The following is a 15,013-nucleotide window of genomic DNA, read 5'->3' as shown; positions in this document are numbered from 1 at the left end:
AAGGACAGAGATTCACAGATTGATTGAATTCTCTTTTAATTCTTTAAAAAAAAAAAATCCATGTTTAAGATGGATGAAGCTTTTCATATCTGAATGAAATGTTAATGTTAAAATTCTTCAGTAACTCTCACTAGTAATTAGTCATTATGTCACTATACGTCACATACAAAGGCAAAATTACACAGAACTACACAATTTAATAACCTCCAGTTAGCCAAAGGCTGGCTACACTTACTAGCAGTTCGAAAGCTAGAATTTATAAGTACATGAGACTAACTTCCATTATATCAACGAAAACAAATTCAGACATTAGTGGATGTTCCATAGGTTAGTGAGGCCTTAAAGTAAAAGCAAAGGCATCCTGTCGAGGCATTTGTAAAATTAACTTGACGTGGTCTTCCAGGAAGAATTGGAAGATCCAGTAATAACAGGAAATACTTGGTCAAAAGTATTTTTGAGCAGTTCTAGCGCATGCACAAAGCCTAAGAATCAGTATACATATATTCAACATTCAACTAATTTAAATTGTAGCAATGAACTATTAAAATAAGCTTGCAATTCTGAAGAGGAAGAGGAGTGCACTGGAGTTCTTCATCCTCTTCACATTACATGGAGCACATATTGCAAGAGGCTGGGATAATGGTGGAGGAATGCACTACAAAACCAACAGTCTCTTTGAAAATTTAGCCTTGCTATTCCTAGCTAATACAGCATCTGTCAAACCAAAACACAAAACAAAACTAGGGACAGATTAGGTGTTTCTGTGTCTGTAGCTCGCTGTGCAAAGCAAACCACGAGAACACCTGGGGATCACAGTGACATGTTGTAACCGTTGCTGAGCAGACTGTGCTATAGGGGGAGGTATTAAATCGTAATTACCACTGCTTTTTTAAGCAGCAACTAAGAACTACTTAAGTCTAAATAATTGAATGTACCTTAGAGGAAATCTGCAATGGGCACCTTAATAAAGGACTGCTCCTTGAGGAGGGAAGGGGAAGGAACCACCCCATCTTACTCAATGTTGAGTATTACTACACTGCCTACAGAATTAAAATTACAAGTAGTTCACCATGCTAATGTACCCTGCATGTAATTGGCAGCTCATTTCAAGATGTGTCTTGAAAGTCTTAAAGTCATTCTCAAAGTCTTGCAAGCCATAAATAAATTAAACATTAACTAGTTAGAGTGATATGCAAGTAAATTTTCTTACTTCAAGCATCATGGGTTCACAAACTTTTTTTTTAAACTTGTCTTTGTTCTTTCTTAGCCACATAAGAGCCGAGTGTGTATCTCGGAATCTCCCTTTAAGGTTCTCTTCCTTCATATTCATTATATTATTAAGCTGTCCAAGACGATCAATTATTCCTGTAATTTAAGGCAGTTTCTTAAACAGAGTCCATAGCAAGCACACATTATAACTAGCATTTTCCAATATTTATTGGCTATGCTACTCCAGCAATAAGGTTTTTAGGAGATTATAAGAATTAAGAGTTTCTCTTCCCACAATCAAGATGCTACTTATTCTAAAGAAATCTTAAGAACTCAGGCTTAAAATCTAAAATAAAATGAAGACTTACCCAAAGGATAAAAGAAATGTGGTAGCGCAGTAAAAACATAGGAATTTATTCCTAAAAATATTTCTCTTCAAAATTTGTTCTACCTTTGTATTTAAAACCAAAAACGCCCCAAGAAGAAAGAGGTATTGGGACTAGCAACATGAAATCTCTGAGTGTTATTTCATGCTTGCAGAAAACAAAATGCATGACAACAGACTGTGTGCGAAAGCATTTGCTATTCAGAAGAAACAGAGTTTGAATGCTTTCTGTGCTTCTCAAGGTAAAATATGTAGAGTCACCTTCCCTAGGTCACTTGGTCTCTCTATACCTCAGTTTCTTCTGTTAAGTGCCAGACAGACAGGTATGTGCAAAGGTACTACACTCACCAAGGAATATATACAACACCCCCTTCCTGCCAAGCTATAGTTTTTGAATTTTGTTTCTTAGAAAGAACTGATTGTAAATCCTAGGCCAGTATAAAGGAATCTACTGCAATTAAGGTTAGCTCAAGTTCATCTAGAAAGGACAAAACCAGCATGAGTAGCTAATACACTGCCAAAGAGATAATTTTAAATACTGCATCTTTGAAGAAAACTGCTTTTGCCTCAGGTTTGTTTTTTTTGTATCCTGCTAACAGTACACACCTTCACTTAATAACAGCAAAAAAAAAAACAACCCAGGCAAAGCAGTCTCCTTACCCAGAGATCAGAGGAAACTAACTTTTTGGAAGGATAGTTTTAAGGTCAATTGCCACTTTTGAATCTTCTTGTTCTTTCTGTTTTGAAAGCAGCTTCTGTTACTTATAATAAAACCAATAATAGACAAGAGGACTGCTATACGTCTAGGATACAACTAAAAGACTTGAGGTAAACGTCTCAAATTATTTCACTACAGCAGGATAAGAAGTAGGTTCTTTACAAACAGTCATTAAAAAAACCAGAAAAAAAAAAAATCAACAAACAAAACCCCAAGTAACTTACTTTTCTTTTCCCTCTCTTGGTTCATCTTCTCTGCTGTTAGATCACTGATATCACTATCAATATGTGCCCTTTCTTCTTGTAATTTTTTCAGCTCATTATTAACAGCATCAGTTTGTGGCTGAAGATTCTCACAGGCTGCCATCGTATTAAGCTCATTCTTCCAGTCCTCTATCATCTTGTGAGTGTTGTGTATTTTCCTCTGTCTGTCCATTTCTTCATCTTTTTTCATTCTCAAAGCTTGATGAATTTCTTCAATCTAAGAATTTTGAGTATTTTCAACATTAAAGGAGTTTAGTATACAAAATCTATGACAAATAACTAGGATATATGTGCAACTGGTATTAAATGCTGATGTAACTGTGCACTAAAACCGTAAGAGTCTGTTATAGCTCCAATAGCCCTATGACAGTTAAAGAACTGACAACATTTTAAGATTTAGGAACATTTAAGCAAAAATACAATCAAGCCTTTAAAGCAATTTTTGAAGTTCCTTTATTTTTACAAAAGCAGAAGCTTAAAGCTTAAGATCTTCCTTAACAATGTGCAACATTGACTCTGCACCCTTATACATTTAATTTACACATTTTTTGACCGAGTGCTTAGATGAAGTTCTGTAACTGTTTTACAACATATCTTTGTGTTTTCTTTTTAAAAAATGCTGTATACGCTTAACAGAAGCAATAACCTAGCCTCTCGCACAGAGTATTTGAGGGCATGTTTAATGCTGAGTGCATTACTGTACTATAGAGGCTGTAGCTTTGCAAGGAAAGCCTGTAATATATAGTAACATATACACACACTGTCTATTCCTAAGTTTATTGCATCAAGGTAGCTGATTTTATGTAGCATACACCTGTCCCTCAGTAATACCTGTTTGACTAATAGGCATTTTAAAGATTCATTGTGTACTGGAGGGAGTGAAGTGTGCAAGCACTTGCAGCCTCTTCAGAGAGACTTCCCTCTGCGCTAACAGAAGAGCAGACAAAAAAGCCCCATATCTGTGTTTTACTGCAGAATTTAAGAAGTAGCATTCCATTCTGTCTGAATGCAGCGTATGCTATAGCTAGTACTGAGTGAATTCATTAGCAAAGAAACAGCAAAAAAAATTGCAAATATCAAGACTTTTACTTGTTTATCTTTCATCTCCAAAGCGTCTTGCTTCTGTTTACATTTTTGAGAAATGTCTTTGATTTCAGCAGCCTGCATACAGTAAGATATTTAAATTAGACAGTCATAAATTCAGTTATAGTTATATTCGTAAAAAGCAGTCATATTTTAAAGAACATTCTGTATATGCATAACTAAGCATTTAGTCCACGTTTTATTACTGACAAAGTCATACTCACCAGTTTCTTACTATCCTTACTTGTACCTGTAATACATGTATTTTCAGCAATTTGTGAAGAACTGAATAATGGCATATAAACTGCTTGCAACCATTCAGCTATAGATCTGCAAATTCAGGCATGACAGATAGAGGAAGTCTCCTAAGCTAAACTGAAATTAAAATAACTCCATCCTCGATTTCAATAAAAATGTTACATTCAGGTCCTTACACTTATAAAATGTTCTTGCCTCTTTTTCCAGAACAACTTTACCAAGAAAAGCTTATACATAGAGCAAGAAAGGCATAAGTTCCTAGGCACAGGACAGCCAAAACAGAATTTGTCAAAGTCATCTTACCTCTGAAGTGCATTGTGCTAAAGCTATATCCTACACAGCTGAGCTTGACAACTTGTTGGCTCATGTGTAGGCACACAGGTCTCTACTCTTTCTCTATTGTTCTCAGCTTCTATAGGGTTGTAGAATAATACAGGTCAGAAGGGACTTCTGGGCATCACCCAGTCCAATCCCTTGCTCAAAGCAGATCTTATTAGGTCAGGTTGCCCAGGCACTTGCACAGCTGAGGCCTGGACACAGTGGAAGCGTACTATGCTTTCTCTACAAACTTTATTCCTCCTTCCCTGAAATCTCAAGACTGAAGACAGTGCAAGCAGAATACTGGAATACTGCAGAAGGACGGAAGGACTGTAAGTAAATTCCAGGACAGACATGGAAACAAATAAACACAGCACTCTCGCTGGAAGAAATGTCTTCCTACAAACCGAGCCACAGTGAAAACGCTAAGACGCATCAAGAAAGGAGAAAACAAAACTATGCAGAATCTTTTTCCTCCCACAACCTGAAAGATGCGCAAAAATTTAAGACCCTGACTCTACAGCTGTTTGCATGAAGGCAACATGGAACAATACATCTTGATCTTGCAGTTGACTGCAACGCAGTACTGATTCCGTGATGCTCTCTCCAGAGACCTCAGCCAGGCACTCTGAAGAGGAAGCTCTCTCCCAGGAAACTGATGCAAAATAGTCACAAAACAATTCTGAAGGCTCTTAAAATTAGGACACTAGTAAGGAACTGGCATTCAATTTTTCAATTATCATTACATTTTCAGTTATCATATATTTATATATAACTACCTTAGAGAACAGATTAACAAGTATAATTGTCTTCATGGTACAACCACAACACACTGCTTTATACTGTCAAATATTACTAAAAAAATTGCATTGCATAGTCCACTCTGCTCAAATGCCTTTAAAGAGTCTAAAGAGGAAACTATTATAGGTTTCTCTCACACAGTTTCATCAACCTCTTCCTGATAAATGGGCTGATGTCTTTTTTTCAGAATCTACATGTCCTACACACTCCAAGCACAAAATTTTACTAGGAATTCTTAGTCTAACCAAATCCTTAGAAGGCTTTTAACACAGAGAGAGACAAGAGAAATAGTCAAGCAGTGTCTCGATACGTTAATTTCTTCCCAGATTTAGCTCCACCTTTACTTTCAGAACAGCTCTTTCCAGGCAAAATCTGTAACACCATGCCTGGCTTTTTGCCAACAAAGTGCAAACAAGACATAATGAAGAGGTGGATTATCTCTGCTCTCACATATATTTCCTCATGCCAAGGGCAAGATCTCAAGAAGCAGTGAGGCTTACAGTTATTTGATAATGGATATAAGCCTGGACCAAAGAGTCTGAAGACAATTATGTTCCCTACAGGTCTGTGTGTCCGAAATAGAGATGACTTAAAATGCTAAACTGCTATCCCTTAATGCCAAATTGAAATTTGGCTTGGAAAAAACAACTTTTGGGCCAAGAATACAGTTATACTGTTTTTATAATAAAATCACTCACTAATCAACTCCTGATGGTTTACAGCATAATTATCTCTGAAATGCTCATCAAATGCTTGCATTTACAAAGATAGAATTCTAAGCTACAATAAATTCAAGCAGTATGTATGAAAAAGTGAAGAACTAATGAAGCAGTAGCAATTTAAGCAATTTTAAGGTATGGCACTCAAAAGCCTTGAGGTTTTTTACCTTAGGTCAAAACTATCTCCTGACAATACAAGCAGCACTGATTCTCCTTTAAAAGAACATCATTTTCATAGCCCAACTAAGAAGGTATGTGGGAGGGAAACGGATTTCAGTACCAAAAAAAGACCTACTGTCCAAAAGTTCAAAAAGCAGCAATACACCTCTAACATCTTGTTAACTTGTCTGGTGTCATACAAATTATTCATGCCATAATTAAGTATATAATATATTCCCTTAAGCCTTTTTCCACGATTTTGGACCTTATGGGGGCTTCTTCAAGATGGAGTATTAATCATTCTAATTAGACTTGGATATATCATTTAACATCAGAACAAAACTCGGGTTTGGAAATGTCTTACTATAATATTATAGACAACAGAAGTATCAGCTATACATTACAATCAAAATAATGGTAAATAATTACTGGAAAGCAGTATTAGAATATCTCAGTAAGTTTTCTATAAGTTATTTATTTCAAACATAGCATCCTTCCTTCTTCCCATCTTTTTGGCTTCTGGAATATTGTAGAACAAAATGCACCTAATTCATTCTCTGGGCCCAGATTAAACACCACTTCAGCATACAGTTAACCTCGTGAACGTTTAGTGTGTGAAAGCCTTACTCCACCAACTTAGATTGAGCAGAAAAATATGCTGATTCAAGAGTATGAGTCAATCAGCAAGTATGATCCCCCAATTTTTCTTTCTCAGTTCCGTAGCAAATAGCCTATGCTGAGTATGCTCCCTGCAAGTTAAAACTAAAATGCTCACTGTTTTGTCCCAGGTTTCTCATACAAACAGAGTGTAACTCATACCAACAGAGGATAACTTTTATATGAGTACAACCCAATATTTATATTCTTAGAAATGGTAGCAATGGTTCAGTAGAATTCTCTCCTGTTTGAAAAAAATATATCAGTATAACATTAATTAAAATGAAAGATATGAGTAAAACCTAGCAGGATAATACCAAGCAGTGAAAACAAAGCTTAGCAATTCACAAGCATGAAGGCCCTTACTGCATTATGAAAATTAATTTCAAGCTTCCAGCCATTAACTTTCCTCTAAGGAAGTACACTTACTCTTAAACAACAATGAAAACTCCCAAAACAAACAAAAAACCCAACAACAGCCAAAAAAGCCCACTTCAATAAAACTGCAACATTTTTAAACATTTAGGTATTTTGAATCACAGCATAATAATCTCTTGCAGTACTATGGAGCACAAATTTCAAAGGATACATTTAGCAAAGGGCTTTCTTAATGATAATAATGTACTTGCCTAAGTAGTATTGCCTGGTACAGTTTACATCACAACAAAACCGGAAGTGGTGTGAACAACAACCTGTGGTTTTTGTTTGTCTGGTCTTTCTGGTTTGTTTTTGGGTTTGGTTTTTTGTGGGTTTTTTTGTTTCTTTGTTTGTTTAAAAAAGCACATGGAGAGTGTAATAGCTCACAGTGCACTAAATGCCACTGAAGTTTCAGACCCTGATTCTACAAGGTGCTTCATGAACAGCAGTCCTCTACAGGCGTCACACCTGTCTTCAGACCAAGTCCTTTGATCTTATCAGTTATCTTCAAACAGAACTCAATGCACCAAACATTCTCATGTTATCATTTAACTTTGGTTATCCATTAAAAATTTGTGCAGCCTATGCATACAATGACTTCTGCAGCCTGAATAGTACATGATAGTTAAAACCCTGCAGAGAATTACAGTACTTTCCTATTTGTCATACAGAAATAGTAATTTTCCATATCCCCAGAGAGAGCAGCTATTCAAAAAAGAGATAGTAAGCTGTAAGGCATAGGTAGCTTTACCATTAAATCCTCTTATGCATAAAAGTATTCACATTGACGGAGGATTACTGTAATAAAAAAAATATACCCTATTTATGGAATTAAGTTAAATATTAGAGGAACGCTTTTAGGCCAGAAAAGTTGTAATTTAGCTTAAATTAACCACACAAACTGGCTACATTTTAAGATGATAAACAGAGCATCCACAAGCCCAAACTACAGAACAGATGAAAACAAGCAACTAATTCAATATAAGTATCTAACTTAGGAAACTGTAACATTATATCCCTGAAGATTTTGAAGGTTCTATGAAGGGAATTATAAAATTTGTGTGCTCTTGTAATACCAAGAGAGTGGACTTTCAGAGTTGCTACTGAAGATTTACTAAGAAATGTATTCCTTGAGTTTTACTGCTTTTAATGGAACAGAGACAGGGAGAAGGCAGTGAGAACAAGGCACAAGTACTTCAGAAAAATTTCTTCTGAAGCACATCATTATGGCATACTAGAAAAGAGATTATTGCTTTACACTTTACAAAGCTGAACACAGAACACCTGAAATATTACATGCGTTAACTAAGAATTTAAAACACCTACCTTATCTCTGATTTTCATATCCAGGCTCTTATAATATTCTTCAGTTTCTTGGATTTTTTTTGTCACTGGGGACTGCATTTCTTTCAGATTCTTCAGTTCTTCCTTGGCTTGGTCTCGACTTTGTTTCACTTCCTCATGCTGCTGACGAACATTTTCGTATTCCTTAGAGGAGTTGAAAGTAAAATAACTAAAGACTATTGTCTTCTATTCCAGTATTTTATACTGCTCTAACATTTTATTTAATTGTACATGAGTTTTAGGAGAAAAATCTCATTCAGAAGCTAGTATTAGAGCAACTACTTAGAAATCCTCCTGTTACTAGTAACTATGACTAGGACATGTAGGGATCATTCAGTCCCCAGTGAACAAGCACACACATTTAATGGTTCTTAAATAATACGCAATTCAAGTAGCAGAAGAAACGACCAATTTGTCTGCAATTACCTTGCCTCTAAGTCCATCTGGGATAGGTGTGGAAAAAGTAATTCTTTAGCCCCTTTAGTCCATAGTTTGAGCACTACTTAGGCAGAAGTCCTCACACTAAGGAGCAAATAACCACAGAAAACTTCAGGAGAAAGAAAAGGAAGGAGCTGGACAGATCATGAGACACATAACCCTGAAGTAAACCAAGGAAAGAGACAGAGCAGAACAGAACTTCGGAAACTCCACCATAGACCACAAATACCAGAGAAGTCACTATCTAGGGAGTTTAACTGGAGAGGCATTCGTAAGAAGAAAGAAATGGTAAACGGTGTGGTGACCAAGAACTTCCACTTCAAGAAGGTGTGGGAATTTGGGGGAGAAAATAGTTTAGGCTGAATGAGTCATTACTAGTGAATTTTTTTGTGTTATGCCCTCTGGAGCAGCAAAAAAAAAATCCAAACAAAACCCCCCAAAAAACCAACAACAAAAAAGAACATGACATTCAATGACTGTTAAGGGTTCAGGAGAAAAAAGATATTCAGAGGACCAGAGGGAGGAGAAGTAGATACATGTAGAGGAAGGGAAAGCTGTTGGATTTGGCAGGCACTAAAGAAAGCCCGTTTTAGAGCATATGCCTGGATTATTCCAAGCTTTGGAGCATTAAAAAAAAAAAACAAAACAAAAATAAAACAAAAAACGATAGCTTGCAACCTCTATCTGTAACAACTAATTTTGCTTTATCTGCTACCACTTCTTCCTAGTTAGTTATTTAATTACCCTGCTTGTAAACACACACAATTAATCACAAATAAATCAATTTAGGCTATTAAATCCAAATTCTTTCTTCATAGCATCTTTTTCATAAAGCCAAAAAGTATTTGAAGAGAGCTGCTGTAATTCTATGATGTGGAGTACAATCAGCAGCCACCATTACAAAGTTACAGTGGTAAAGCAATTATACTTCCCCTGAGCTGATAGAATAAGCTTAAAATTTAGCTCTGCTCTAAATAAGGTATTATGTTTCAAGGTTAAAGCAAATGCACACATACAATTACACCTCATTTCTTCAGATACAAAGTACAGGCAAGCTTCCCTAGAAATTGTCATGACATGTTTTTTATACAGCAAATCTTTTTAACACTTTAAGAAAACCTGACTTTCATGAGACCTCTGTATTTTGGTAACCTTTAAGCAAATAACCTTGATGCCTGTAATCATGCACTTCGCTGAAGGTCTGCAGAACTTCCAAAGGATTTCAGCCCTCCTAAGAGATATTTGCGTCTGAACTATATAACAAAGCTTTTCTCAATTGTAAGTGAAAGAGGAGGATAAGAAGAACGGGCACTGCTTGGTCAAAACACATTTTCAGAATTACGTGTCTTCAGGACATGTACAGCAGGAGGAACAGTACGTCCTGCTGCTATACTACCTTAAAGTAGTATATCTTATGGTATACCATACTACCTTAAGCTTAAGCTTGGAGGGGTAAGAAACACCCTTTCTTTAAGACCCTACAAAAGAAGGGCTATCTATGCAAAAAAACCTGCAGCTCCTTAAATCTGTTCACTGATTGTAGATGACACAATCATTTGATGGAAGTCCCATTAAGGTACACACAAGAACACAGAACATCCCCTAAATCCTTTAATGTTGTACTCCTAGGGTCCATTTTATGGAATTTAAAACAAATGCTCAAAAGTCTATTAGACATAAACATATATAAAAATGGTATATAATTCTCCACATTCAGAAGCAGCTGGCACTGACTAGAAAAAACTAGAAAAGTATTCCTCAGGTGAAGAGCAGTGGAGTCTTCAGAATAAAAATGCAGTTCTACAGTGGTCAAATAGTAAAACAAGTTCAGCATTAGGCCTCCTCTTTTCCACCAGGATCAAGAGACAATCTAGTGTCATATTTCAGTTGACCTGTTTTCAGGCTGCCTGTCTTCTCCATTTGTAACATACTGCAGTGTTTATACATCTGCTTCCTGGCTGATTTGGAGGCTCACCTAGCTATTCCATTTTGTTACAGAGGCAATTCTAAACAGTTAGGTATGTTTGGTCTACAAATAGAAACCTACCTCACAGAAGGAAGAATCAACTCCCGTGCTACTCTCAACTTTGGTGAACCCAATTTTAAGACATCAAAAACATTTATTCTTAGGATTACACAGTGCTAGGTCAGATGACAAATATGCCCTTGTAAGAGAATGCATTTCTTCTTTTAGAGAGAGCTTGATATTTTGCAATATAGGAGAATACCAAGAAATCTATCAGAAGGATTTGACAAACCACAAAACAGCAACAATCTTGTACACTGAAGATCACAACGGAACGTAAAATTTTCTTGCAGCCTGTAGGTCAAATACTTTCTACCTAGTAAAACACTTATGTTGATGACCCTTGATTTCAGCTGTTGATTACCCACAGGCAAGTGACTTCTGACAATCTGGTACACACTACTGATTCTGTATTACAAATCGGAACTTCATGCAGGTGTCATAACACACTGTTATTTCTATGGATTCAGTGGCCAAAAAGTTAAATTTCTCCCGATTGAGTGCACCCACCAGAAGTATTTAATATACTCAGCAATGCAAACTGTCTAGAAGACAGCAGTGAAAGGGTAAGGTGTGAAGAATTCTGTGCAAATCTGCCTAAGAAACACATAACTAACAGCAATGTTCTCAAACTTATGGAAGGCCATTTAACTGACAGCAGATAAGATTCTTAACTTAGTTTCCCCTGTCAGTTTCCGACCAGGCTTCAGAGTTCTGTATCTGCAAATATCTTACAGTAGAGAACAATCAGTATCAGTCTACATTAACTACGCAAGACCTACATCTCTCCTAATAAAACAAGTCTCTCTTCTTTTTAACTAAGCCAAGCTAATGTATGTGTAGTAGGAAAAACCTGCATCATTCAGCAAGTGCAGCTAACAGCACAGAGCATACAGCCCACCTCCTTAGCACCTACCACCATCCATCTATTTCAATTACTGCTCCTATACTGCTCTGTGCTGTTAGCACGGAGGTTTGAAGGCAGTGAATCCAGTTGCTCTTCAAGATACAAGGGACATAAAGTTCTTTGTATACCCATGTGACGCTCTGTTATCTACAAAGCTACAACAAAACACCTTACAAAAGTTTTCTGCATCATCCACAAATATTACATGTAAGTTTTCATAAGTTGTGTATCTGTATTTCATGAATTCTATAAAGCCTGCAAACAAGGCAAACAACATATTGCTTCCATATAATAAAATCCACATCAGCTTAAACTGTGTATAATTTAATCTGACTGACCATCCAACATTAAGCTGAACTACAATCAAAGTGCTGTTCAGAAAGACTTATTTTGCTTTGTATAAATGACCTGTCCTCGATTTTAGGCTCTCTTAAATTTGTTTGAAATCTCTATCTCTCCAAATGCCAACATTTTTAAGATTGGCAACCTATACTCACCATGATTTATGTCACGCACACCAAACCTCAATTAATAAATTAAAATTAGCTAGGGGGAAGGCAACCTGTCAAAAAAAAAAAAAAAAAAAAAAAAAAAAAATCAAACAAACCCCCATCAAAAGCCCCGTTCTGTGAAAAAAAGAAAAGTTACAGCTGGAAGAAACAAGTGGAAAAGGCTAGGCACAGCTTAAATTAAGCCAGTTGCGTCTGCAAGGGATAAAAGGAACACTGCTCTTGGCCCATATTGCTGGCTTTCCTAAATGAGCAGTAATTACTTAAGCTACTACTTAAACAACTTCTTCAGTCCAGCTACATATGCAAGCAAACCTCTGATCAAAGTTAGATCAAGAATAGCATTTCCAGACCTAGCCTGTTTGCACCAACCAATTGCAATGGTGTTCAACTACTCTGGTCAAATTTCTTTTAAAGAAACTTCTGGCACATTTCCAATATTGCAGTATTAGGAACAACGGGTTAGGTAAGAAAAACACTGAAAAGCAAATAAAAGCTTACCACCCAAGGCCTTTTCCTCTCAAGCATCTCAATTAAGTCTAGATGGCGCTTGCGCTCATGGTATCTCTCAACATCTTGTTTGTACCGTTCAATCCTCTGTCTCATTTTCTCCAGAGAGTTAGTTTTGTCTCTGCACAAGTTCTGTAAGAATATATATTTTCATGTTTTACAGTATATACTTTGTGAAAACATTTTTCAGAAACAGTCCACACCTCACCTTACATTAAAGCAGAAATTTAACACTAGAGAGGACATTTTAGTACAGCAGTAAAGGAGAAAAACCCAACTAGGAATAGTTGTCCAGCTTTTTCAAGTATGGTTATCACATAATTTCTGTGAAAACCATTCTAATTTAAACAGAAATCTTAATCTGAAGAAACTATTTTAATTTTTTTTAAAAATTTTTCTCAGGAAGTTACTCTCTACAGCTCAAGCCTCCATTAATCTAGACGTTTCTAAACCACCATAACTGGTTTTGATAAATACAAGTAGTAAAAATGCTTGTGAAAGACCTTGTAGAGATTTGTAACAGAAACATTAAGGTTAATATGTGAATGTAGTATGTATGAGTGGAAATGAGCGTGCGCACCCAAGCACATGCAGAAACAGCAGAACAAAGGATTAAAAGAATAGCTTGTATGGCTAACGACAGACATTGTTCCCAGAACACTGTTCCCAAGACACCGTTTCCAGCAGTAACAGCAAGGAACACATTATATCTGCAAAGATCACCAAGTCTGCACTCTGGTAAAATCACAGAACAAGTAACTCTCAGGGAAAGACCCTGCGTCCTAAAATCTGGACGGCAACAAGGTTGCAGCTTATTAGATACACTCTCCCTTTTCCTCTTTGTCTGTTAATATTCCAAACCAGGAAAAAACGGTAGCAGGCAACAATCTTGTCCATAATTTCTGGAAGCTGAAGTCAGCAAGATTAAAGTAAAGGACAGCCCTATAACAGTTGATGAATTCTAAAAGGCATAAAAGAGATCTGTACAGAAAAGTTGTTGCCAGTCAAGAATCCCAAAGAAGTGATGTGTAATTGACAACAAGCATCCCTTGTCCTCTGTGTCCAGACCACTTACACAGGTGTCTTCATGCTTGAGAAGATGAGCATGATTTGGTAAAATCAACTTACCGCGGACTTTGTAAATAAATACCACCTTCTAATTCTGTAAGATCTCACGTTAAATTTTATTATGCTAGTTTCCCTACAGTCACTGCTCTCTGTCTCTATAATGTGAATGTTTACCTCCAGTTCTCTTTCCTTTTCTCTGAAGTTTTTCAGTTCACAGTGAAATTGGTACATTTCTGGAGGACCGATGGATTTTTCGGTGGCTTCAAGCAACTCAATCTTACTCAGTTTTGCAAATTCTCCAACTTTGTCCTACAAAATAAAAAAATCATTACAAAAATACAGCATTAGTTAGAACAGTGCAATACACTAATACTGGATTTAAGTACCGCAATTTACTTCTCATGAACATCACCTGACAAAGTTTTATGCCAGTTAGCTCTGGCATAGTTAAATTAAGCATAGAATGATCATCTCATAGCAACCAAACCCTCCTAAACATTTGTAAGATTCCATACATGGCTTTCCTGGATCTGTTCTGGAATGATTTAAGCTTAAACCTTAGCTGTTCTTAGCTGTTTGGCAGCTTTTGGGAGTAGCTGTTGAGGACATGGGTTGGTTCATTATTTTTGAATTGGCTATCATTCTTCTGAACAAGACAGTTTAGTACAGACAATTAAAGGTTTTATTCCACTGTATTCTTAATATTAGTTCTCAGGCTGCTGAGGCTACACCTTACCAGTATAAATGCTATGATTAACTCAAAAGTTAAGCAATGTAGAAGTTAATATTAAGGCTGGCAGCCAAGGATATCAGGAAGCATTGCTGCTGTCCAAGGCAGAGGAACAGCTCAAAACAAAGACTGGAGTGAAAGGTGTCCTTGCCATTGCTACAGTGGCAGAGAGCAAATAAACCAAAACTTTCAACAAAGTAATATTCACTGAACTGACATTTATGTACTAAAGAAAAAAAGCTGTTTTAAATACAAAAATTATGTTGGCAGAGTATGCAGAAAGTTCTACTCTAAATAAATATTGTGAATATGTAAATGGGGGGGGGGAGGGGGGGAACCTCCAAACCCCAGAATATTTGTTTCCGCAATATTAGTTTTCTAAATTTTCATGTTTTTCAGCATGTCTTCTTGAATGCACTTCTCCTTGAATAGACCAATAAACCCATGACTTGCTCGGCTCTGATAAGGACTCCTTTTACTACCATCCCTGATGT

General features: G+C 36.5%; 1 protein-coding gene across 5 annotated transcripts in view; it reads right to left on the bottom strand.

Annotated features, from left to right (window-relative positions):
- Positions 1–15,013, bottom strand: part of SMC5 (structural maintenance of chromosomes 5) — a 49,710-nt gene that overhangs the window by 28,433 nt on the left and 6,264 nt on the right. For all 5 annotated transcript variants that reach the window (XR_012670972.1, XM_075137319.1, XM_075137316.1 and 2 more), the window contains 6 exons: positions 13,964–14,098; positions 12,713–12,853; positions 8,314–8,475; positions 3,665–3,736; positions 2,537–2,792; positions 1,211–1,365 (listed from right to left, as the gene is read on the bottom strand). Coding sequence is in view for 4 of the 5 variants with exons in the window: in XM_075137316.1 (XP_074993417.1) it covers positions 1,211–1,365; positions 2,537–2,792; positions 3,665–3,736; positions 8,314–8,475; positions 12,713–12,853; positions 13,964–14,098 (921 nt within the window). In the remaining variant the exon portion in view is untranslated. The remainder of the gene's footprint in view (positions 1–1,210; positions 1,366–2,536; positions 2,793–3,664; positions 3,737–8,313; positions 8,476–12,712; positions 12,854–13,963; positions 14,099–15,013) is intronic.

This window comes from Calonectris borealis, chromosome Z (genome assembly GCF_964195595.1).
Source record: "Calonectris borealis chromosome Z, bCalBor7.hap1.2, whole genome shotgun sequence".
NCBI classification, from domain to species: domain Eukaryota; kingdom Metazoa; phylum Chordata; class Aves; order Procellariiformes; family Procellariidae; genus Calonectris; species Calonectris borealis.
Note: the sequence above shows the minus strand (reverse complement) of the source record. Positions and strands in the feature narration are given on the sequence as shown.